The 23,127-nt window shown below is 46.4% G+C and overlaps 1 protein-coding gene across 4 annotated transcripts in view; it reads right to left on the reverse strand.

Moving 5' to 3' along the window:
• Positions 1–6,742: 6,742 nt before the first annotated feature.
• LOC115080628 (zinc finger protein 282-like) overlaps positions 6,743–23,127 on the reverse strand; it is a 38,262-nt gene continuing 21,877 nt past the window's right edge. The window contains exons 12-15 of one of the 4 annotated variants that reach the window (XM_029584918.1): positions 20,566–20,667; positions 18,692–18,793; positions 18,073–18,180; positions 6,743–8,054 (exon numbers count right to left, since the gene is read on the reverse strand). In XM_029584918.1, coding sequence (XP_029440778.1) covers positions 7,480–8,054; positions 18,073–18,180; positions 18,692–18,793; positions 20,566–20,667 — 887 coding nt within the window. In that variant the 3' untranslated portion in view covers positions 6,743–7,479. The remainder of the gene's footprint in view (positions 8,055–18,072; positions 18,181–18,691; positions 18,794–20,565; positions 20,668–23,127) is intronic. The other 3 variants (XM_029584920.1, XM_029584921.1, XM_029584922.1) reach the window with 3 other exon arrangements.

Consider the following 23,127-nt stretch of genomic DNA (forward strand, 5'->3'; position numbering starts at 1 on the left):
AGTTGGATAAGTTTATCTGGCTAACTTTGCTATCTGGACAGTGACTGTAGAGAGACATCAATGTTTACGCAGGTTCCAATGAATAAGCTGTGCCACCTTGTTGTGCCTTTCTGGATACAGGCCTCCTGACATCAGCATGTCCCATCCAGCGAGGTTTGGTTGGGTCTAGGCCAAATCACCATGGGAGAGCGGAGACTGGGTCCAATCAGGAGGAGAAGCAAAATTGGTGGCAGTGGCGGTGATGGTAATGGTGGTGCATCTCTTCTCTGACCCTCAATCCCTTTACTCACCATCCTACTCGTGAATACAAGGAGGTGTTAGGGTGCTTTGAAAAGGTTTTCCTATAGATCTATTACTGCACTGTGAAATTCCACTGATTAGACTTGTAGAATTATTGAATGTTGCTGACCGGCCAATATAGGCCAAATGCTACAATGTAGGTCGAGTTTAGTCTTAAATTTCATTCCTGCCTTCTGGGTTCCATTTCCAAGAAATCCCAGCTTCATTAGTATGTATGAGATAGCATTATAATACCATCCTATTAAGAGAACGTTGTGTTAATGTCAGCCAATTGGGAACATGTTATGAAAACTTATGATGTAAATAAGGCTCTCTGAGACTGCTTCTGAATTGCCTTGCTAGTAACCTCACGCCCTCCTGGAATATTCCATATTATATCTAAAACAAAAATCTTTCATAAGCTGCTGGTATGAATTGTTTGTTTTGGTTAAACCACAACAAAAGGACAGCAGCATTGCGGCACCTCAGGCCGCATTTTCCTCCTCTGCTGCTAGGGCTGGCGCGTCGCTCTTTGAACTGTATAGGTCAAAGCTTGGCATTTTGCCCAGATGACTGAGGGAGGATATGGCCTAAAGCCTTGAAATGCTGATTTGTCATGTAACCATCTTGTACTATCCCTATCACCCACCAGGAGTTAAACCCTTACAGGTAGATTTTAAAAGTGTCGCTAGCACAAAAACATAGGGGCTGCACGTGAGCAACGTGAATTGTAAGAAGCCGAGAAGTATGCGCGTACATACTTGTACGCACGTGAAGAATAGGGAGGCAGAAAAGGGGTGGGGAATGGGCATTCCAGGGTGGGGCCAAGACATACATGCGTAACCCCTGAATTTTGCAAGGCTGACCATGGCATGTAACTTTACTACTGGTCTTGCTGAGGTTCAAGTCTGGGGGGAGAGAGCGAGCGACTCTTTTTAAAGGGCCAATCTGACACTATGGGGCAGATTTTTAAAGTTACGTGCGCGGGGTACATTTGTGCACGCTACCCGGCGCGCACAAATGTACACCCGATTTTATAACATGCGTGCGCTGCCACGCGCATGTTATAAAATCCGGGGTCGGCGCGCGCAAGGGGGTGCACACATGTGCACCTTGCGCGCGCCGAGCCCGAGGGGAGCCCCGGTGGCTTTCCCCGTTCCCTCCAAGGCCGCTCTGAAATCAGAGCGGCCTTGGAGGGAACTTTTTTTCCGGCCCCACCCCCCCAGCCTTAACTAAATCCCCCCCCTACCTTTGTTCCAAAACTTACGCCTGCCCATGCTGGCCAGCTGCCGGCGCGCCATGCCCCAGCACAGGCCACTGTGCCGGAGCCCCCGGTCCACCCCTTTTTCGAAGCCCCGGGGCTTGCACGCGCAGGGGTAGCTTTTCTGGGATTACGCGCGTAACCCTTTGAAAATCTACCCCTATATGTATTTCCCACTGTAAGGAAGGCACTTTCAATTCAGAGTAGGTTAAAAAGCCCTTGACGCAGACAACTATTGTGCCAAAACATTGCGATGTTGGGCGTTTATAGAAGCTAGCAAGATCTTCAATATGCTGGCAGAGCTTCTGGATCCAGTAACAGCCGGCGTTAAAGAACCCAGCGTATGCCGAAATGGGCAGATACGCGCGTGGCTGCGGGTGTTTGAAAATCCTCGCGGCGCACGTGTGGCCCAGCCACGTGCGTATCTGCCCGTACGCTCAGAACAGGTTTTGGAAAAGGAGGCAGGGTCTGGGTGGGGCGTGGGCGGGAACCACACGCACATGGATGCCCACATGCGGATTTAAAAATCTACCTTTATATGAACGTTTTGATGCATCCACATCCTGTGCTCTGTAATCTTGATACCTTGAATAATTCTCAGCAATTGAAACATTTTTTAAGTGGTTTTATTTGCATAAAAACTTAAAAAAATATATTTTCAGATGCAGAAATAGTTACACTACCTAGATTCAAATTGGTGGTAGTGGAGGGGCTGGTAGATGATTATATCATGTGGCTAATACGTCAATTTATTGACCAATAGCACTTTTGCTACCAGCTCATATAAGACCTCTTGGTGATCATACTGTTTTTGCTGTTTCTCTGCGTTTAGTATATGCCCTACAGTGTTGCCAACTCCTAGGTGAAGAAAGTCACTAGATTCAAGGTCAAAGTCTCCAGATTGGATAAAAGTAGCTAAAACTATGGTGTTGTGTAGTGGCATCAGCATAGTTGGTGAGCCCAAGATTGGTGGGGAAAGGGGTGGCTCACACATTTTCATGCTCTCAGAAACTGACACACATATATCACCTTCTGTCAGTCACAGACGCTTTCTTAGACATGCTCAGACACTGATGCACTTTCTCAGACACAGGTGCACACACCTTCTCAGATACACAGGTATGCACACATTCTGTCTCAGAATGCTCACTGCAAGTGTCCCCTCCCCGGCGCTGACTAACCAAGGGCACTACAGCATCATCGTGAACATTTCTGTATTTGCTGCCATCTCTTGCCCAGCCTGCAGCAGCCACCTTTACACTTCCTCCTTGCTCTTGCTCTTCAGGACACTCACTGTGCCCATAGCCCACTGCATTGCCCTTCTCTGACATCAGCTTGGACAGCTCCCACAGAGGTCTTACTTGCATGGTAGAGATCTTCCGCTCACTACCAGCAGCACAGCAAAAAAAAAAAAAATTACTGAAGATAAAACGTACCCTCTCCTTGTCTTCTGCTGCTGTCAGTCTGTCATACAGTGATAATAAAGTTTCTACAACTCGCTTTTTTTTTTGCTGCTTTCTCTTAGCAGAGAGAGCTTGGCAGTGATGTAATCAGACTCTCTGGAGGTGGAGATAGGGGAGAGACTGAACCAGCAAAGCCTGTTCTAAGGGGGCAGGACCAGGCAGCCTGACACTCTAACCAACGCAGGTTTCACTCTCTTGTACTTTCCGACCCCATTCTAGCCAGAAGCTCTCACTCTCCTGTGGCACTCTAGCAAGAGGAGGTCTCACTCTCTTGCAAATGCCTGCATCACTCTAACCAGAGGAGGTCTCACGCTCTTGCAACACTCTAGCCAGAGGAGGTCTCACTCTCTTGTAAGTGCCTGCATCACTCTAACCAGAGGAGGTCTCACGCTCTTGCAACACTCTAGCCAGAGGAGGTCTCACTCTCTTGTAAGTGCCTGCATCACTCTAACCAGAGGAGGTCTCACGCTCTTGCAACACTCTAGCCAGAGGAGGTCTCACTCTCTTGTAAGTGCCTGCATCACTCTAGCCAGAGGAGGTCTCACTCTCTTGCACTTTTCATGTGGCACTCTAGCCAGAGGAGGTCTCACTCTCTTGCACTTTTCGTGTGGCACTCTAGCCAGAGGAGGTCTCACTCTCTTGCACTTTTCTGTTTCCAGATGAAGCTCTGTGTGTGGGGAGCCCGATGGAAATTTTAGAACCTAGGAAGCTGCTAGGTTTGTAGCTAAATTTCCAAAAATAACTAAATTAGCGGTCAGTTTTAAAACTGGTTCAAAACATCACCAGATCTAGCGACAGGATCTGTAAACTGGCAACACTTCTGCTCTACAGCGCATGCTGGGGTGGGAAGAAACTGCCTGCTTAAGGTGGAACTGCAGAGATAGCAGATTGTATCAGAGAATCAGGGACCAAAGGAACAAGTTAGGGACCTGCTTTATTCCTGTTGCAACTATGGACTTTGAGTTCTGCTGGTTTTAGGGAAACCATTAAGAATAACAAGTCAACAGCAGTAATTGGGGGGTGCTGCTGTGGCAGATTCACCCCAAGCCCTGCATCTCCCTTGGGTCAGTCCTAATTATTAGAAGATACCACGAGCACTGTGAAGGCTCAGCCTACAGTCTCTATTTTTCCCTGGGTTCCTGCTGCAGCCAGTGTATTCAGTAACTCTATAGGTGCACCACACACCCAGTTCTCGTGCCATTCTGGGGTCCAGAGCCTGGGGCCCATGGTGCCATCTTTCACCATATCTTGGAGGCAGCACAGCACTGGGAATGATGGTGAGAATGTCTTGCATGTAGAACCCATGGTTTCTAAGAGTATGGTACTCCAGTGGCCTCTAGAGAGAAGTTTGGGATGCTATCAAAGGACTTTCTCCAGTTTGTGCTAGGCTACTCCATGAATGTAGGAAGGCAAGCAACAGCAGTTCTTTCAGCATGCTGCTCTAGGAGAACCCAGCTCTCTGTAGAGCAACCCGGGGCTTCAGGAAGGATAATGCCAGCTATTTTTCTGGGACTTCTCCTGCAAGGCTTGGACAGCCCCTCAGACAGTGAGTACCATGGGCTTACATTAGTTCCACTGTTAGTGAATTCTCTAAAATATGAACAGTATTGTCTGATGCGGGACTGAACAAATTGCATCAGGCAGTAATGTCATCTACTGATGTGCTGGCAGTTTTAGGATTCCTTTCAATGTATTCAATTACCTTACGTCTGGAACCTGCATTCTCTTAACTGTGCCAGGAAAGAAACGAGATAGTTGGACTCAAAGCAAGTGAATCCCATAGCTTTATTTGTGGTTGCGTGGAGGGATTAGACGAAGAGTACACCTGTAGCCTACCCCCCTGAAACCCTGGCAGGTTACACATGCATGCAGGTCCGATAGCCAGAAACCCAGTTTAAAATTAAATGGGCCATAGGAGGATCTCAGGAGAGGGAAGGATGCACCACTGATAAAGTTTCTCCCGCTGCCCCAGCATCCAAAGAGTTCCCGTCCCCTTGGGAAAATAGCTGCTCCCTCTTCAGTGCTGTGTCATCAGCACATCAAATGTGTGTGAGGTGGGTGCTAAGGTTTTATATGCTTGGTATATGCAAGATTTGACCAATTGTGTTGTTATGAATTGACATTTGCTGTTTACTAGTTTCTGTATACATCGCTTTGAGCATGCAGAATAATGCAAATGTAAATCTCTGAGAATATTAGGGACTCCAGGCAATCATTTCAGCACAACTGCGCATGCACATGTTGCAATGCATACACGGACTGGCAAATAGTGTGGTAGGGTGGACCCCAGCAGGAGAAACAAATGTTGAGTGGGAAAGACCACTGAGACTGCTGGATGGGTGGTAAGTGCATGCTTCAGCAGTTTTCAACAGGCATCGAGTCAGGAATGGGGCTAGCAGAAACAGCAGATGAGATGCAGGCAAGCAAAACATTTAAACTCCAACTAGGGCTCTACAATATTCCCAGTCATTGATGGTATGGGTGGGGACAGCAGGCAGCGAAGGAGCAGGCCAGCAAATACTGTGAAACTTGAGCCACCAGCAAACAGCTGCTCATGTGATCAAGGGAGTGGAGGGGAGGAGAGGTGGGATGAGTGCAGAGTGTGCAGGAGGGAGGCAGAGAGGGTGAGGAAACAGACACAGTAGAGGAGGAAAAAGTGGAGAGTGAAAGAAGTGTCCACACACTTACACTCTCTCCCACATCCTTCCATGCCCCCATGACACCCCTATCACAAACACACCTCTGCCCCCACTCTACATTATTCACCACCTCACGCTTCCTACTCACCCCCTTTTTGCCATCACACAGCACAGAAACATTTCTTCTGGCGCCTCACTGCACACTCCTGCCCGTACTCAACTCCCGACGCCACTCATACCACACATTTCTTAGCATTCAGACAGGTTAATCCACACCAGTGGGTTATGCACCTCTACCAGCGATGGGGACGGAGCAAAGGTGACATTACAGTATATACACCCCTGCACTGACAGCCCGCCAGTATTGTCTGTCTCCAGCAGATGGTGAACGTGTTTCTCCCTACTGGGGATTGCTTTTTAAAAAATAGAAAATAAAAGGAGAAAAGAAGAAGGAAATTAATTAGCCCCGCTCTCCTGCGGTGATACCTTATGGTCCCTCCCTCAGTCGAGTTTTCCTGAGGTGATGTCTGCGGATTCCTCCCTCAGTCCGGCAGCTGGTTTTCTGACATGGACTTAGCTGTAGAAAGAGAAACAGCTGAGAGGCTAGCAGGTGCAGGAAGCTGAGCGTGGCGGTGAAGGCCTTTGCCCTCTTCCCCCTGCAGCCGGAGACCGACTCTGTATGCGGCCGGGACGGGCTGAGCTCAAGTAAAGAGTAAAAAAAAAAAAAAGAAGTGAGAGTTTCCTTTGAAGCGGACGACTCGTCCTTGGCACAGTTGCACTCTTCGTTTGCTTGGATATTTGCTTCCCTAGGCGCTTTCCTGTGTTGCCTCTGTCTAAATCCGGGCCTGCTCAGGGGCACCGTCTCCAAATGAGTTCGTTTTGTGCCTTACCTAGCTCTAGGGTATGCTGGAAATGATCGCAATCTCTTAATTTTTCTGCTTATGCCTTTTCTAATATTTGCATTGTGACAAAGAGAGCCTCCTTGTGGATCAGCCTGTCCTGAAAATCTGGAGCCAGTTGGCACCCCTACCTGATGGGATTGGAGGAGCTTTTATATCCAATTCAGTCTACTATTCCAAAACTGTATGACAGGGCAGGAATTGCAAGCTGATCAGTAGCTTGTATCCCTTTATTTTGATTGATTTATTTATTTAAAACATTTCTATACCAGCTATACTCCTATCAGCATTTCTAAGCAGTTAACAATTAAACATCCATTAAAGCGTAGTAAAAAAAATCATTATCAACTAATAAAATATCATAAAATACAACTGGAACTCACTAAAACATAAAACATGAACCATAAACACCATAGGATCATTAGAATATTATCTAAAACTTAACTCTGCAAAAAAATGTAATGAAGTACCATCATGTGACCTAATAACAGAATATAAAACTAAAATAAAACACCATGAACAGCTCACGCTCTCATTTGAACAATTGGTCGAATGCCTGCTGAAATAAATACGCCTTTGTTAATTTCCTAAATTTTAGGAGATTAATTTCAACTTAAATGTTTCCTGGCAAAGCATTCCAACTTTCTGGTCCTTGAACATAATTTGTAATTCAGGTGGAGTGCAGTTTGCCACATTTTTACAATGAACTTGATGTACTCAATGCAGGGTTCATTTTATACATTTCAAGTCAATTTATTATCCAAGAGTATGGGATGCTATCAAAGGCTCTGTCTTGGGGCAGTTTCTCAAAATGGGTTTGTTTTGTGCATACCTTGACAGGAATGAACCTCATTAATAAGACAGGATTTGCTGGGAATGATCTAAATCATTTAAATTTATTTCTAATGCCCTTCTCAAAGGCAGCCTCCTTCTGGAGTTCATTTGTTGTAATTCTCTCCAGTGTGAAACTTTTCATGATTTCTTAAGCGAGATTTTTTAACAAAGCTTTTATCACATTGAGAACATTTAAATGGTTTTTGTCCTGTGTGGATCATTTCATGTTGTTTCAGATAGTCTTTCCGACTGAAGCATTTATCACATTCAAAACATTTAAATGTTTTTCTTCCATGGGTCATTTCATGCCGTTGCAGGTTGCCAATCTGACTGAAACATTTATCACATTCAGAACATTTAAATGGTTTCTGTCTCATGTGGGTCATTTCATGCAGTCGTAGGTGTCCTTTCTGACTGCAGGTCTTGCCGCATTTAGAACATTTATATGGTTTCTTGCCCATGTGGATCATTTCATGCTGTTGAAGGTGGCCTATCCGATCAAAAGATTTATCACACGCAGAACATTTAAATGGTTTCTGTCGTGTGTGGATTACTCTATGCTGTTGCAGGCAGGGCTTAATTTGTTGTGGAATGGTATGCAACAGAGTCCCACCACTTCTTTTCAGACTTATCAGGCAGAGCAGCATGGGTGTTCTGCAATTCCTCTCATCCAGGCAGCCTGCAGGGAAGAGGAGAGAAGAGGGTGAACCTGAAGTAGAGAGAAGAGAGAACAGCCACTTTGCTTCCTAATCCTGGAGGGGAGGTGGTGATCCTTAAACACACTGCGGAGCAAAGAAAAGACACAAAAAGAGTTTGAAATTTGTGCTAAATTGATTCAACCCCTTTTTGTGTCTGTTACCTGGGGCTTTTTTTTTTTTTTGGTGGAATGACCCAGAACGATGTTCTGCCACCTTTTTTTCCAGGACCCAAGGAAGCAGAGCAGAACTGGCAGTATAAATCAGTTCTGGTTCCACCTCAGAAACAGAGCAAAGCCAGTAGCAACTGAAATAATTTCTAGCCCCCCCCCCCCCCCCCCCCCCCCGCAGAATCTGTGGAGGAAGCGAAGCAGAGCAGAGAGCTGCATACCCTGGAATAGGTAGAAAATAAGATGATCGTATGTATTTTGAACTGGGGAAACCTCATAAAGTGCCAATAATGGGCTATATGAAGATGCCTCTATGGCTACTTAATCCAACTCCGATATAGTGGTTGTTGGAGAAAGGTTGTAATCATTGGAAAACCCCAGCAGTCCAGTGTAACTTTGGCGGTATACAACACAACTGATGTTATACCACTCACAACTTACAGTTCTGACGCACAGATGCTGTATTCAAAGCTTCATGCAATAAGTCTTTTAATCCCGACACTGCAATGTTTTCGAGGGTCAGTGCCATAGCAGCGAGATGAATGTATCACAATCGCGCATTCCGAGAGAGGAAGAAGCACTTTGACCCAGAAAATCAGCATAGCTACAATTTCAGCGTAAGCACAACATTCAGTTGGTGTTTTTCACAGCCAAGACATATGGATACCATCCATGCTTAAAAGTCATTCCCTGATGAAGAGAATTCACTCGAAACATTGCAGTGTCGGGATTAAAAGACTTATTGCATGAAGCTTTGAATACAGCATCTGTGCGTCAGAACTGTGAGTTGTGAGTGGTATAACATCAGTTGTGTTGTATACCACCAAAGTTACACTGGACTGCTGGGGTTTTCCAATGATTACAACCTTTCTCCAACAACCACTATATCGGAGTTGGATTAAGTAGCCATAGAGGCATCTTCATATAGCCCATTATTGGCACTTTATGAGGTTTCCCCAGTTCAAAATACATACGATCATCTTATTTTCTAGCTAGACTTTTTTATAATTTAGTACTGATCATATGAGTGTCTGGCATCATCTGGATTCATTATTTTGAGTATTGATACCCTGGAATAGGGGCAGGCACACTGCCTTGAATTTTTGTGCAATTTCCCAGCACCATTGAGGAGGCTGAGAGGGAGAATGGCCAAGATTGAAAACACATGGGGTGAGTGCCTCTGAGCCCCACTACTTCGGACACAATTGGAGGGTTGGTTTAGTAGCCCCACTGCTGAATATCATGCTGGCTTCCTGGACTCCACTGTCCCTTGCCCTGGTGACTACATTGAGGAAGGGGATGCAGAAGAGAGCGATCAAAGGAAGGAAAAGAAGGATTAGAGTGGGATGGGGGAAGAGCATGAGTGAGGGATAGGAGGGAGAGAAAAGTGAGTGAGGGGAGGTGGGAGGATGAAAGTGAATGAACATATAAAGAATGTGAGTCGGGAGATCAGAGAGACTGAGGTGTGAGTGAGATGATTAGAGTGGGGGGCAGTTTGTGAGTGAGGTGATGGGATGAGTGAGGACAGCAGGTGGTATTGCTCCTTTTTACTACTAAGGAGGCAAAGAGCAGGCCAGACTGAAGAGAGCCCCCCAAGGCAGAGGAGAGCCAGAGGCGGCCTGTGCTTTATTGGCTAAGGAAGGAAAGGAAGAGAGTTGATGGAAAGGGTGATTTTCCAGTGGGGGGAGCTCAAAGGATTACCAGGAATTAGGTATAAAACTTGGAGACCCTAGGATCACTGTGAGGTAACCAGGATGATTGGGAGATTCATGGGGGGGGCGGGATTGGGTGACCAGGATCCTAAGCAGATAGAGAGGGCCCCATTCTCTGCTCCTCCTCCTGGTCCCAGTGATCCTCCTTCCCCAGTCTCCAGCAGGGCTTAACTCCCAGTTGTCTTCACCCACCAGTGCTCAGCAAGTGAAGAGTGGTTGGAGGTCATGGCTGGCTCTAGGGCAATAATTGTTGATAGTTCCCTCCCTCCATTCTCTCCTCTATCCCAGAATTCCCTCTCCTCCAGGCATTCTCTCCCCCTTTTCCCCTCCCTCCAGGCACTCATTCCCACTTTCGCCACATCCCCTCCCTCTTCCAGACATTCTCGCCCCACTCTCCCCCTTCCAAGTACCCTCCCTACTTTCCCTCCAGGTATTCTCTCCTCCTTCTCCATCCAGGCATTCTCTCACTGTACTCACTGCCTTCAGATCTGTCAAAATCTTTAAAATGCAGTTCCAACTTATTCTTCTCAGCTGCTCTGCAGCTCAGGGGGAAAACATCTACAGTTCTTTTCCGTCCGGTCCCCTGTTCAGAGTTCCAATACACTACTATGAACTTTCAAACGGAAAGGTGGTTCTGCTGTATTGACTTCAGTAACTCTTGCGGGACGAGCCCAATGGCCTTTCAACACAGTCCTGGGCCTCGTATTTCTGTACTCCATTGTTTATATCAAACTTAATTCAGTTTTGTGAAAGTTTCTCCACTGTGCCTGCCCAGTCTGGGTAGCACTGCCCCACCATCCATGTGGCAGCATTACATTACTTCACAGTTGCCAATTTCTTTTACATAGGAGACTTATTTAGTGATTTGCAGTGTTCTTCCACATACTACAGCTCACGTAGCTACTTTGGCCAGTTGACGATTCCGTGGTTCTTGTAGCTATTAACTTGGAGTTCTTTGTAACTCCGCTACTTCAGCTGAAGAAGGACATTTCTGTCAAACAAATCTTTCTCCACAGGCTTACCTCTACATCTGAAAGCTTTTCAAGCTCAAGCTGGTTGAAGGCCCCGCGTTAGCTTTCCTATTGTGGAAGCTCTAAGGGAGGAAATCAGACTCTCTTCCTTCATTTTATTACCCAACCTGTGCTTTTGGAGTTGTGACCCAGACCACCAATCTCCCTGGAGATCCTGCTCCCAGAGCTCCTTTCATCTTCCCAGTCACTAAGCATGATAGGAGTTGTAGTTTTCCCCTCCTTCATTTGTCCTGCACCTTTTGTGACGGTTCCTTCCATGAGTTGCCCCAGGAGCAAGTGTCAGGGGAGTCCTGTCCAGGTCAGCACTGATAGAGAGATTTCTGCCTAGGCCAGCCCTTCAGTGCTAGTTGCCAATGAGGCATGAACAGTAGGGTTAGACCCTGACACGAACAGGGAACGAGAGGTCTGGAACAGAGTAAGGAGCAGGAATGAACCAGAAATCCAGGAGCCCAGATATGAGAACAAATAGGATGATGAGCATTCAGTGTTCTGGAGCCCGTATCTCAAAAAGGATAGAGGCAGGATGGAGGCGCTCCAGAGAAGGGCGACCAAAATGGTGCTATGTCTCTATCGTAAGACTTCTGAGGAGAGGCTGAAAGATCTCAATACGTAGACCCTGGAGGAGAGGAGGTGCAGGGGAGACCTTCAGATACCTGACAGGTATTAATGATGCACAAACTTCAAACCTTTTCTGCTAGAAAGGAAACACTAGAACTAGGAGTCACGAAATGAAACTCCAGGGAGGAAGACTCAGAACCAACGTCAGGAAATATTTCTTCACAGAGAGTGGTGGATGCCTGGAATGCCCTTCCAGAAGAGGTGGTGAAGAAGAAAACAGTCAACGAATTTCAAAGGGACATGGGATAAACACTGTGGATCCCTAAAGGCTAGAGGTTGAAAATAATGAAAAGAGTGCATGGGGGTAACATGCACAGGGTGGCAGTTACCGCCCTTAACAGAAGGCATGGGATTACGAGCCTCAATCAATAGCTTTGATGCAACTGCAACATCATTCCCTGCTTGGGAAGGGGGGAGGGAAGGGGAGCTGGATGTAGACAACAACCAGCATGCGTCCTGACTTTTATGCTCTGGGGTGCTGACACGCAGACATAAGGGAAAAAGCACGGGACGGCTTCTACAGCCAAGTCCCAAAGCAAAGAACGTCAAGCACCACTATTTTAATTATCAAGAAGGCTCCTTACCCAGTAAAAATGTTGCTAGCATTCCTTTTTTGAGATTTGACAGTTGCTTGGGGGTATTCTGCACGGAGCGGCAGATATTACCATAAGCAGCTTGCTGGGCAGACTGGGGGGCCCATCTGGTCCTTTTCTGCCGTCATTACTATATTAGTGTTGGCACGGGAACCATTTTGGTTTTAGGAAAACCCGCAGATCGGAGACCCTCTTGCTATTTCTGCTAGACATGGTTTCCTGAGCATTAGATCCTGGTTGTTCTGGAATTTTGGTGCAATTGGATATTGTGGCTGCTTTTGGTACCTTAAACCTTGGGAAACTGATAGATAGCGTGTCTAACAGAAATAGGAATAATAGGGGGGGCGGGGTGTCATTCGTCAGTGGTTTAAGTCTTTCTTGCTGGATAGGAGACAATGTGTTGAAATTGAGAGGAACCATTCTGACTGGAGGTCCCCAGTATTATTACAGTAGCTATCTGCAGCCATTGTGTACATGTTTAATTCTTTGGGTTTGACATTCTTGATGAATGTACGGTAGATGATATACAGTTTTTTGTATTCCGTGTGAAAAGAATTAATGATTCTCACTAGCACGATTCCAGTCTTACATGAGAGCTATTAATGACTGGTTATCGTCAAATGATTTGATGTTAAATGTGGGGAAGCAACTCACTGCAGGGGGGCATTACAATGTTTAGATTACGCTGGGGTATGTACTCTGGAAGCAAGAAATGTGGGCATTATACTGGATTCAAGTTTAGCATTAAAGCCACAGTTGACAAGAGTGGATTTTATAAATTGAGGCTACTTAAGCAGAGCCTTCTTCCAGAGCTTGCAGGCTGTGTTATTTGGGCAGCTTGATTATTGTAATGGGCTCTACGTTGAACTACCACAGACCCTTGGGGCCCTGCAGGTTTTCCAACATGCGGCGGCAAGGGTTCTGGTGGGAATAGGGAACAGAGAGCAGATTATCCCTGCCGTGAAAGAATTGTATTGCCTTCCGATTAAGCTGAGATGTCAGTTTAACATTCTAGCAATAGTCCACAGACTTGTGTTTGTGGATAAACCTTGTTCGTTAAGGAAGGTAGTAGAAGAGTATGTGCCGACTAGGGCGTTGAGATCAATGGAGAAAGGTCAGCTGGTAGTTCCCTCAATAAGGAATTATAGGCTGCAAATAACTCATTCGCAGGTATTCTCCTATGTGGCTCCCATGTTGTTGATTGCCTTGCCAATAGAATTACCCAGGAAATCAGATGTTAAGGTCTTTAGAAGGAAATTTAAAGGCACTGTATTGTAAGGCACTGCATTTTTGTAACTGGGTTGACTGTTAAAATGTTAGTTTTATACTGTGTTTTAACTGTTGTAAGCATACTTTTGTGATATTATGAATGTTTGTTTTCGTGTACCTCATGCTGGACATGAGGTGAAGTTGCAGATTATTAAACACTTTTAAATAAATCTTTTAAAAAACAGTTAAAAGACAAGGTGCATGGACGTCCACTCAAGATCTTTCTTCAGGGCCATATCCCTTCCAATGGACCAAGTACTATACTTTGTTACAGGATACTTTAGACTCCACCTTGAATTCAGGTTGGCCACCGACCAGAACTGGATCCGGAGGTGTTCCTTGCCTGTTGAAAGGATCTGGCATGGCTGGCTTTAAAAATGAGACGTGAAATGAGGGTGGTATCTTAAGAATGTTGGGAAACTGAAGAGGCAGGATTACTGGATTGATTTTCTCAAAAATAACACATAGCCTTATGTACCTAGAGCTGAGCCTAGCTTAAGGGTGCTTCAGACGTCAATTTCTTGTGGACAGCCAGAATTTGTCACCAGCTTGAAACTGGGTTGCAAGTCTATGATGTCGGTCAGCGAATTTCTTTTGCTGGATCTCAGTTTTCTTCAAATTATTGCGCACCTGTTCCCAGGTCTTCTGTTAATATCGAACCAGGTCATTGGCTGCAGGAATTTCCATGGCTGGAGTGGCAGGGGTGTTGGCCATAAACTGTGAAGAATGGTGAGACCCCTGTAGATTTGCTAACTTGATTGTTGTGAGCAAACTCATTCCATGGGAGCAATCTGACCCAATTATTCTGATGAACAGAGATGAAACATCTAAGGAACTGCTCAAGGTCTTGGTTGGTCTTCTCCGTAAGACCATTTGTCTGAGGATGTTATCATGATGAAAATGACAAATTGATACCCATATCTTTACAAAAGGTGCTCCAGAATCTGGCAATGAATTGGGGACCTCGGTCTGATACAATAGTACTCGGGGCACCATGTAGACGGACCACCTCCCTGATAAAGATGATAGCCAGTTGAGGGGCTGAAGGCAGCTTGGAAATGAGAATGAAATGCATCATTCGGGAAAAGTAGTCCACTACTATCAAGATGGCAGTAAGTTAGTAGAAATCGGAAGGTTTGTGATGAAGTCTGTGGCGAGGTGAGTCCACAATACAGAAGGAATTGGAAGTCGGTGAAATTCACCCAGAGGTTTATTTCAAGGAACTCTGGATCTAGCACATACTGGACAGGCCAAGACAATCCTTGCACAGGAAAGGCCACCAAAAATCCCTGGAAATCATTTCAAAAGTTTTCTTGATCCCTGGTTGTCTGGCGAGTTTTTGGAATCATGCCCCCATTTAAAAACATCTGAGCAGCAAGCGTCTGGAACAAAAGTACGTCCCCTAGGGACCCCTACAGGAGGTTCCTGGACCGATGATTCCAGGTTAACTTTCTCCATCAGATCACTCTTCATTGCAACGATCCTGGAGGTTGGTATGATGGGACCTTTATCATGACAGACCTTTATCTTCAGAGGAAAACTGTCATGACAGTATATTCGACTTAAAATTCTTTGAGCCAAGGTGTTAAGGAGATAATGAATTGAAAATCAAAGAACATGGGGGTTCAACATTTCGCAGCTAAATTATAAAGTAAATTTTTGTGATCTGTGAGAATTGTGATCAGAAAGGTGGCTCCTTCCAACAAGTGTCTCCACACTGCCAAGACCCGCCTATTAACAAGGAGTTCTTGGTTTCCCACATCATAGTTGCATTCTGCAGGAGAAAACTGTAAAAGAGTGTACAGGAAACTCCTTCAAACCACCTTCAGGACCGGCCACAACTATCTAACCTGGTCCTCCTTAAGGATCAGCCCCACAAGGTATTCTGGGTGAAAGGAGGCTCCCCTCACCATACCATAAGGAATCAGGGTCCAGAAGGGTTAGTCAGACCCTGGGAAGCTGGCAGAAAGCCAGCATATGCGAAGATCAGCTACGTTTGAGTTTGTTTGTACTCAGCACTGCAAGGTGAGCGGTTTTCTTTCTGTTTTGTTTTGCACTGTAAATAAATTTGCACCTAAGGAAACAGCCAAAGTCTGCCTCCTTATTCCTCTTGGCTGTGTCCTAAGCCACAACTGGCCATGTTACCACATTTGGTGGCAGCAGTGGGATCTCTTGCCTAAGCGGGATGCACAGGCAGAAGCTCACAGCCATAGCGGGAAAAAAAAAACCTACAGAATTTTTTCTTTTTCCTGGGCCCTCATGCTTCCACTTACCCAGCCCAAGTTACAACAGGCCAAGGGGGCTAGCCCCACCTGTGCAGTTGGGGTTCAAGAAGTAAGGGCCGGACAGGCCAACAGGATTTCTTTGTTTCTCTTCCCCTCTCCTTCCCTCAGAGATACATAGTTTGGAGGCAGCTGGGAAAGCAGGGAAGATGGAACAAGTGATTCAGATCCTCGCTACAGGGCAGCAGCAACTGGAGAACACCCTACAAACTCAAACTGACCAGCAGCAGGTGCTGTGAGAGCATGTTTTTCAGCAAAACACAGTGCTAACTAAGGTAGCACAAGCCGTATAGACCGCTGTAATCCGGCCACCTCCCTTGTCACCGGTATTAAGATGACTCAGGGAGAGGATCCCGATTGATTCCTAAAAACCTTTGAACGCACAGCTCAACTGACAGGCTGGCCAGAAGACAGCTGGGAATCTACTCACCAGGAGTAATCAAGATGCCTTCCAAAAACTGCCAGGCGAGAAGGGAGGGCTTCATATCAGGAAGTCAAGGCTGCTATCTTAGAGAGAGTGGGACTCAACCCAGAAGCCTACTGACAGCGATTTCGGCAGGGAGTTCTTCAACCTAAGGAAAACCCAAGGAACCTATTCCACAAGGATGTCGCTTGGAAGTGGCTGCACCCAGAAGTGAAGACCGGAGTGGAGGTGGCCAAAACAGTTCTGCTGGAACAGTTCCTCGACAGCCTAGAATGGCCTATGAGGCAGTATGTCTGCCAACACCAAACCTTATGCTGGAAAAAGCGTTGAAAGTAGCCGAGACCTATTACCAGGCCATGCTTGAGCTTCCACAATCCCCAGAGTAGATGGAGTAATAAGACCCAGAGGCCCCGACATCCAGTAGCACAGATCTGGCAGGAATTTTCACCTCGACTGCAACCCTCACCCAGGCCGCCATGTTTCAGCTGTGGAGAAAGGGGCCATTTTGCCAGAGACTGTCCCTACAGGGAAGAGCAGCCAACAGATGTTAACTTCATGGCCTCACATTATTATAATTTTGTGGATGTTCCCAACCAGGAAGTCTCTACGTCTGTGATTTCTGTGGAGTGAGAGGGCTCTGCAACCCAGGCATTAGTGGACTTCTGGGAGTGTGAAAGCGAAGAGACTTAGTGAAGCGGATCCAGATAGACTACAGGAAAACCGTGACCCTAGCGTGAACAGAGTCTCTGTAACAGCAAGAATGTCTAAGTCCACCTTCACCATCAGGGCCTGCAGGTCTGGGATTCTATTGCCCAGACTACGAGTATTTACGATCTTAGCTTTCCTTGGTTTGCTGCTCTTCCTCGTCAACGTTTTTGCTTGTTTGAGCTGACTGATGATGTTATTTTTCTCCTCCCATTTCCTGAATTGCTTGGGGGTGACATCTTTATAAATGGCATAGGTAACAGTCAACGTGTGGTCTCTCTCCTTTTTCAGTTTTAGCTTTCACCCTGGGTAAAAATCTCCTAATGTCTCCTTCAGCTAGCTGAAGGACCTGGGCTGTCTCTTTCCAATTCGTCCATCTGCTCTCAATTCTACATTCTCTGCCTCTGAGTATTATTTCTGAATCCATGGATAAAATTGAGACTATGATCATGAATTTAAAAGCTATAGAGAAAACGACAAGTTCCTCTTAGATCAAAGGAACATGAGCTCCTTATTCAGAGAGCCTGAGTGTCCTGGAAGAAGGGGGTTCAAGGCTGTAATAAACTGAACCAGTCCTTTGATGGACTATGTCTCTCCCTGGCAGTAGATCTTGGGTCTTCATGGTTTGGGTTGCCCCATCACTATTGTTAAATCAAAGTAGATCACTTGCTTCAAGCACATTAATATCAATGTATTTATTTTAAATATTGTATTTATATTCCATCTTTCAGACACTTCAAAGCAGGTAGTTCCCTGTTCCCAGAGGGCTCACAATCTAAGTTTGTACCTGAGGCATTGGGAGTTGATATGACTTGCCCAAGGTCACAAGGACATAGCCAAAGACAATTGCTTGGCTAAGGCTGCACGTGTCTGCTAACAGGAAGTAGTGCTGCTTGTAGACAGGTAAAGCTGGGGAAAGGACCATGTCTGATCTCCTCCTGCTGCTTCTACATCTCATCCTCACGCCCAGTCAATTCCCTTTATTCTGATTACAGTCGCTAACCAGGGATTCTTTGGGACCTGGGTCTCTGAACCTCAGACTTGTCAGCTTAAAAAAAACTGAATTCTAATGGCTTAGAAATTAAAAAAAAAAAAAATGTACTGACCACAATTAACAGGCTTGCCTCTCTATGTCTACATTTTGACAAGGTGCACAGCATGCAGCGATTCGTTTATTATAAAGGAATGGTTTGCTCACCGCCGTTGGTAGCAGTAGCTTCCTCTCCTCCCTCCAGCTGGACACCGACAGCTGGCTCTTCTGTTTTAGAGCTTTCTGTTGTGGGGTCAGGGTTGTAACACTGAATGCCTGTTAGGAAAATATATTCAGCTTTTAAATAATGTGGAGTACTGACTTAAGAATAGCCGCACTTGGCTACAGATGAGATACTAGGAATGCTGTGAGCTCTGCCAATGTAAGTCAACGGGTGGAAGGCGTTAAGGACTCTCTGTAGCTTTGAAATGTAACCATGACAGGGAGCGTCGGCAGGTTCCCGCAGAGCCTTAGGAATGAAAACTGCTGCAGAGTATGCAGTTAGCCGTGGCATCCCACTCCCTGCCTCCTGCTCCCAGGTCTTTGCTACCTTTCCTTCATCCTCACCTCCTGGTCTCTGCAGTGAGTCCCTTCTCTCTGATGGCAGTCACTCACCAAAACCTCTGGAGCGCCCTGCTGGAGACCTGCCACTCATTCTGGAGCTGGGTCCCTGATTACGCACTACTTTAGCTTAAAGCCAGTATTAAGCTTTATCCTCTGTGTGTAAGGTTTAAAATTCTCTATAGCACACGGCAATTAGTGGATGACAAGGGAACATTTTGCTCACTGCTTTCCGTATCCTCATCTCCTCCTTGCAGCTGATCACCCGTAGGAAACTCTTCCGTTTTCAGGATTTCAACTGGGGAATCAGACTTGTAACATCTGCTGCCTGTTAGAAAAAAATGGGAAAATATCTTCAGCTCTTAAGAAGTCTGGGACATTGACCCAAGAAAAGAAACATTTGGCTCCCAGTGAGATGACAATCCTGTGAGTTCTGAAAAGTTAAGGATCCCAGTGGAAGGAGTTGTTAACCCTCTGTACCTATGAAGGAGCCACGCACAGGTTCCCACAATACCACAGCAAAGAAACGTCTGCAGACTATGCCATTTGTTGGGGAATCCCACGTCCCTCCAGCCTGCTGCTGCCGCCTGCATGGATCATCCTGCCTTCTTTCCTCCATCCGATTCCTATTGGAGCCATCCTGCCTTCCTCCCTCCAGCTCCCAGCAAACAAAAACCATGCACTGCTGGGAGAGAGGGATGGAGGAAGGCCGAGCACGGAGCAGCAGCAGAACTAGCGAGGGATGGAAGGATGGACGAAAAACTCAGTAGGCTATGGGCGACAGGAGCTGGCGAAAAGATTGCGATAAAGGAGAGAGGCACACGGGCGAAAGCTACAAGAGACTGCAGATGGAAGAAAAGTACAGGACCGGACTGAGGGAGGAGTAAGTGAAATGGTGGGGATGGGTATTTCTTAAAACGTATTGATCGCTTGTACCAAGGCCCTAAGCGATATGCATGAAAAGGGAGCAGGAATGAAAGGCAAAATGAAAAAGAAAAGCAAAAAAATGTAACTAGAAGAACCAGATTATCCCCACAAAGGTTATAGGTCAAGGCCATTGATTTTAATGCCTCATTCTTGCTGTGACTGGTCCAGAGGAGGCATCTTGTCTAAGCAATACTTGGCTCAATCAATACTGGCTTTAATCCAAGCCACGTCACCTGCTTCATGCAGTTCTTCAAATGTGCCTGTGATAGTTAGGTTTCTTCTGTCCTCAGATGTTTAGGCTTAATCCTGAGTCCTTCTTGCTTAAATTGGATTAAACTGTCATGTGTGACATTTAGATTGCCTGTTACAGGAAAAAATGTTGTTCATTCGCTTTCTTGAGCACTGCCAGGCCAGTCCAGACAAGTAGGTTATACTGCCCTACAAGCAGATGGAGACAGAGAGCAACTGATTTGCTGAGGTCACCCTCCACAGGGTCCCATGTTTACCTCAGCCTGCCAATATTTCTGTAATAAGCACATAACTTCTCCCCACAACCTCATCCACCAGGGAGTTTCACAGGGAGAGACAGAATAGCGATCCTCCAGATCCTTAAGAGACTAGACAACAAGAAGCCTAGCATTACAAGCTGGATACATAAGCAAAGGAAGATGCAGCCTTTGGATTGAATGTGCCTAGAGCAGCATCCTCTTCCTCCAGCCCAAGAGAGTAGCAGTATGTGTACTTCCCATAAGTAAGGCCTAGTCTGGCAGGAAGATAAGGAAGGTGAAATTTAATCTCACCTGATAATTTCCTTTCCTTGACTCCAAGGCCCACCCAGAAATTGGTGCTGCCAGTTTTTAATACAGTGCAGAAGTGTCAGGTATTCCCTTCTGTCTCTCTCTCTCTCCCTGCCTCCTGCTCCCAGGTCTTTGCTACCTTTCCTTCATCCTCACCTCCTGGTCTCTGCAGTGAGTCCCTTCTCTCTGATGGCAGTCACTCACCAAAACCTCTGGAGCGCCCTGCTGGAGACCTGCCACTCATTCTGGAGCTGGGTCCCTGATTACGCACTACTTTAGCTTAAAGCCAGTATTAAGCTTCATCCTCTGTGTGTAAGGTTTAAAATTCTCTATAGCACACGGCAATTAGTGGATGACAAGGGAACATTTTGCTCACTGCTTTCCGTATCCTCATCTCCTCCTTGCAGCTGATCGCCCGTAGGAAACTCTTCCGTTTTCAGGATTTCAACTGGGGAATCAGACTTGTAACATCTGCTGCCTGTTAGAAAAAAATGGGAAAATATCTTCAGCTCTTAAGAAGTCTGGGACATTGACCCAAGAAAAGAAACATTTGGCTCCCAGTGAGATGACAATCCTGTGAGTTCTGAAAAGTTAAGGATCCCAGTGGAAGGAGTTGTTAACCCTCTGTACCTATGAAGGAGCCACGCACAGCTTCCCACAATACCACAGCAAAGAAACGTCTGCAGGCTGTGCCATTTGTTGGGGAATCCCACGTCCCTCCAGCCTGCTGCTGCCGCCTGCATGGGTCATCCTGCCTTCTTTCCTCCATCCGATTCCTATTGGAGCCATCCTGCCTTCCTCCCTCCAGCTCCCAGCAAACAAAAACCATGCACTGCTGGGAGAGAGGGATGGAGGAAGGCCGAGCACGGAGCAGCAGCAGCAGCAGAACTAGCGAGGGATGGAAGGATGGACGAAAAACTCAGTAGGCTATGGGCGACAGGAGCTGGCGAAAAGATTGCGATAAAGGAGAGAGGCACACGGGCGAAAGCTACAAGAGACTGCAGATGGAAGAAAAGTCCTAGGATTCATCCCTTGTTCAGATAAAAAAAAAAAAAAATAAAGAAGGAAATGCATCAATTCAACAAGGCGATGACGGAGAATGAGTCACGGGTTCTCTCAGGTGCATGATTTTCTTATTTACCCCTTTTTTTTTGCTGAGTAAGGTAGTTGTCCATTTCTTGTTCTCACAGATGGGCACTGGCAACTGCCTCAGGCCACACCTCCCTTATAGGTGTGATGTCACAAGGGAAAAAAGACAAGGCGTGTCCTAGATGTGTCCTTTGTCTCTGGCAGCTGTGGAGGAGGGGAATTCCCACAAGGACGGGTCTAGCAGGCCTCAAGGAAAGGAAACTATCAGGTAAGATGAAATTTCACCAGTCATCCCTCAGACTGGGAGGACTACTGCTCGATCTGGCTTGAGCATTCACATGGTAATGCTTCATAGAAGAATGCAAAGACGACCCAAAGGAGAAACTAGGTGCAGCCCCACCCACAAAGAGACCCGAGCCCTGGTCAAATGAGCCCTCGGGCCTCTGGGAAGGGGCAAACATTTAGTGATGCATGCAGGCCCGATGGCCTCCTTGATCTACTGAGCAAGCAAAGCTTCAGAAGCAGCTTCTTCCTTTTATTCACTAAACAGGACATTCCTGAGGCAAACCATCGCCTTCACATCACGCCCTGCAAACATTCAGCTGGAGAAAACAGTCACCGCCTTCTGCCGCGCAATCCTTCCTGAAGGATGGGAGAAACACCTCCTAAGGTGAAGACATGAAAAAGGAAGAAACCGTATGTACTGGAGAAGTTTAGAAAGGGCTCCATGCAGGAAGGAACGAGAAGCTGTAAACGCCACCTCACTAAACGTAGCATTACCAGACATGGTTAGATATTTCAGAGCTGCCCTGTTAAGGGGCTCAATGGGAGCACCTACTGAAGTACTCAAAACCAAATTTAGATTCCATGAGGGAACCACTTTCCCTCTGTGGATGCCAAATATGCTTTACCACTTTCAGGAAATGCAAAACATCCGGATGTACTGCCAGTTTACCTCTGTAGCAGGTAATAATTACCTAACTACCACATGCACCTTGAAAGAACAGAGCACCAGCTCTTTTCCCAAACCTTCCTGCAAGAAAATTAAGGCCACAGCCACTGACGCCTTCCATGGCGAAATAGCCCACTCTGAGCACCAGGACTCAAACATTCTCTACATCCTCACATAAGCTAGAGAGGCGAATTCTTGCAGGCCTGTAAAACAAAGGCATTGCTATGTGGTGGCAAGTGGCACTCCAAAAAAAATGGCTTGCCACCCTAGAGGAATGGATCAGGCCCCAGGGTAACCCTTTTCCTGCCCAATGCAATCTGATGCAACATAGTATTTAGGGCTACCAACCAGCTGGCAAAACAGAAAAGAAGCCTGTTTAAAATCCAGTTTTCTGCCGACTGCCGGCCCAAGCGTGGCCAGGATGGGGATTCCCATTTTGATTGCTAGTTCTGGAGCCCACACAATCATGAGTAGAAGGAAACAGCTGGGTCTGCTTCTGGCTCATGGCAGCTGGAAGAACAGGAGAGGAGGAAAAACTTGGCCTGAGCGAATGAGAAAGGGAGGGCAGGCATGTGTGTGCGAGAGAGCATGTGAGTGTGGTTTGCGAGAGTGACAGAGCGCGTGTATGTGTGTGTGCGAGAGAGCATGTGAGTGTGGTTTGCGAGAGAGTGGCAGAGCGTGTGTATGTGTGTGTGCGAGAGAGCATGTGAGTGTGGTTTGCGAGAGAGCGGCAGAGCGCGTGTGTGTGTGTGTGTGTGAGAGAGAGAGTATGGATGTGGGTGAATGTATTTGAGAGAAATCATGAGTATTAGTGTGTGTGCGTGTGAGAGAGAGCATATGTATGTGTGAGCTTGAGAAGCTTAGAAATAAACTTTAGCTTGATCCTCCAGAAATCTG

This window comes from Rhinatrema bivittatum, chromosome 19 (assembly GCF_901001135.1).
Source record: "Rhinatrema bivittatum chromosome 19, aRhiBiv1.1, whole genome shotgun sequence".
In the NCBI taxonomy this organism is placed as follows: domain Eukaryota; kingdom Metazoa; phylum Chordata; class Amphibia; order Gymnophiona; family Rhinatrematidae; genus Rhinatrema; species Rhinatrema bivittatum.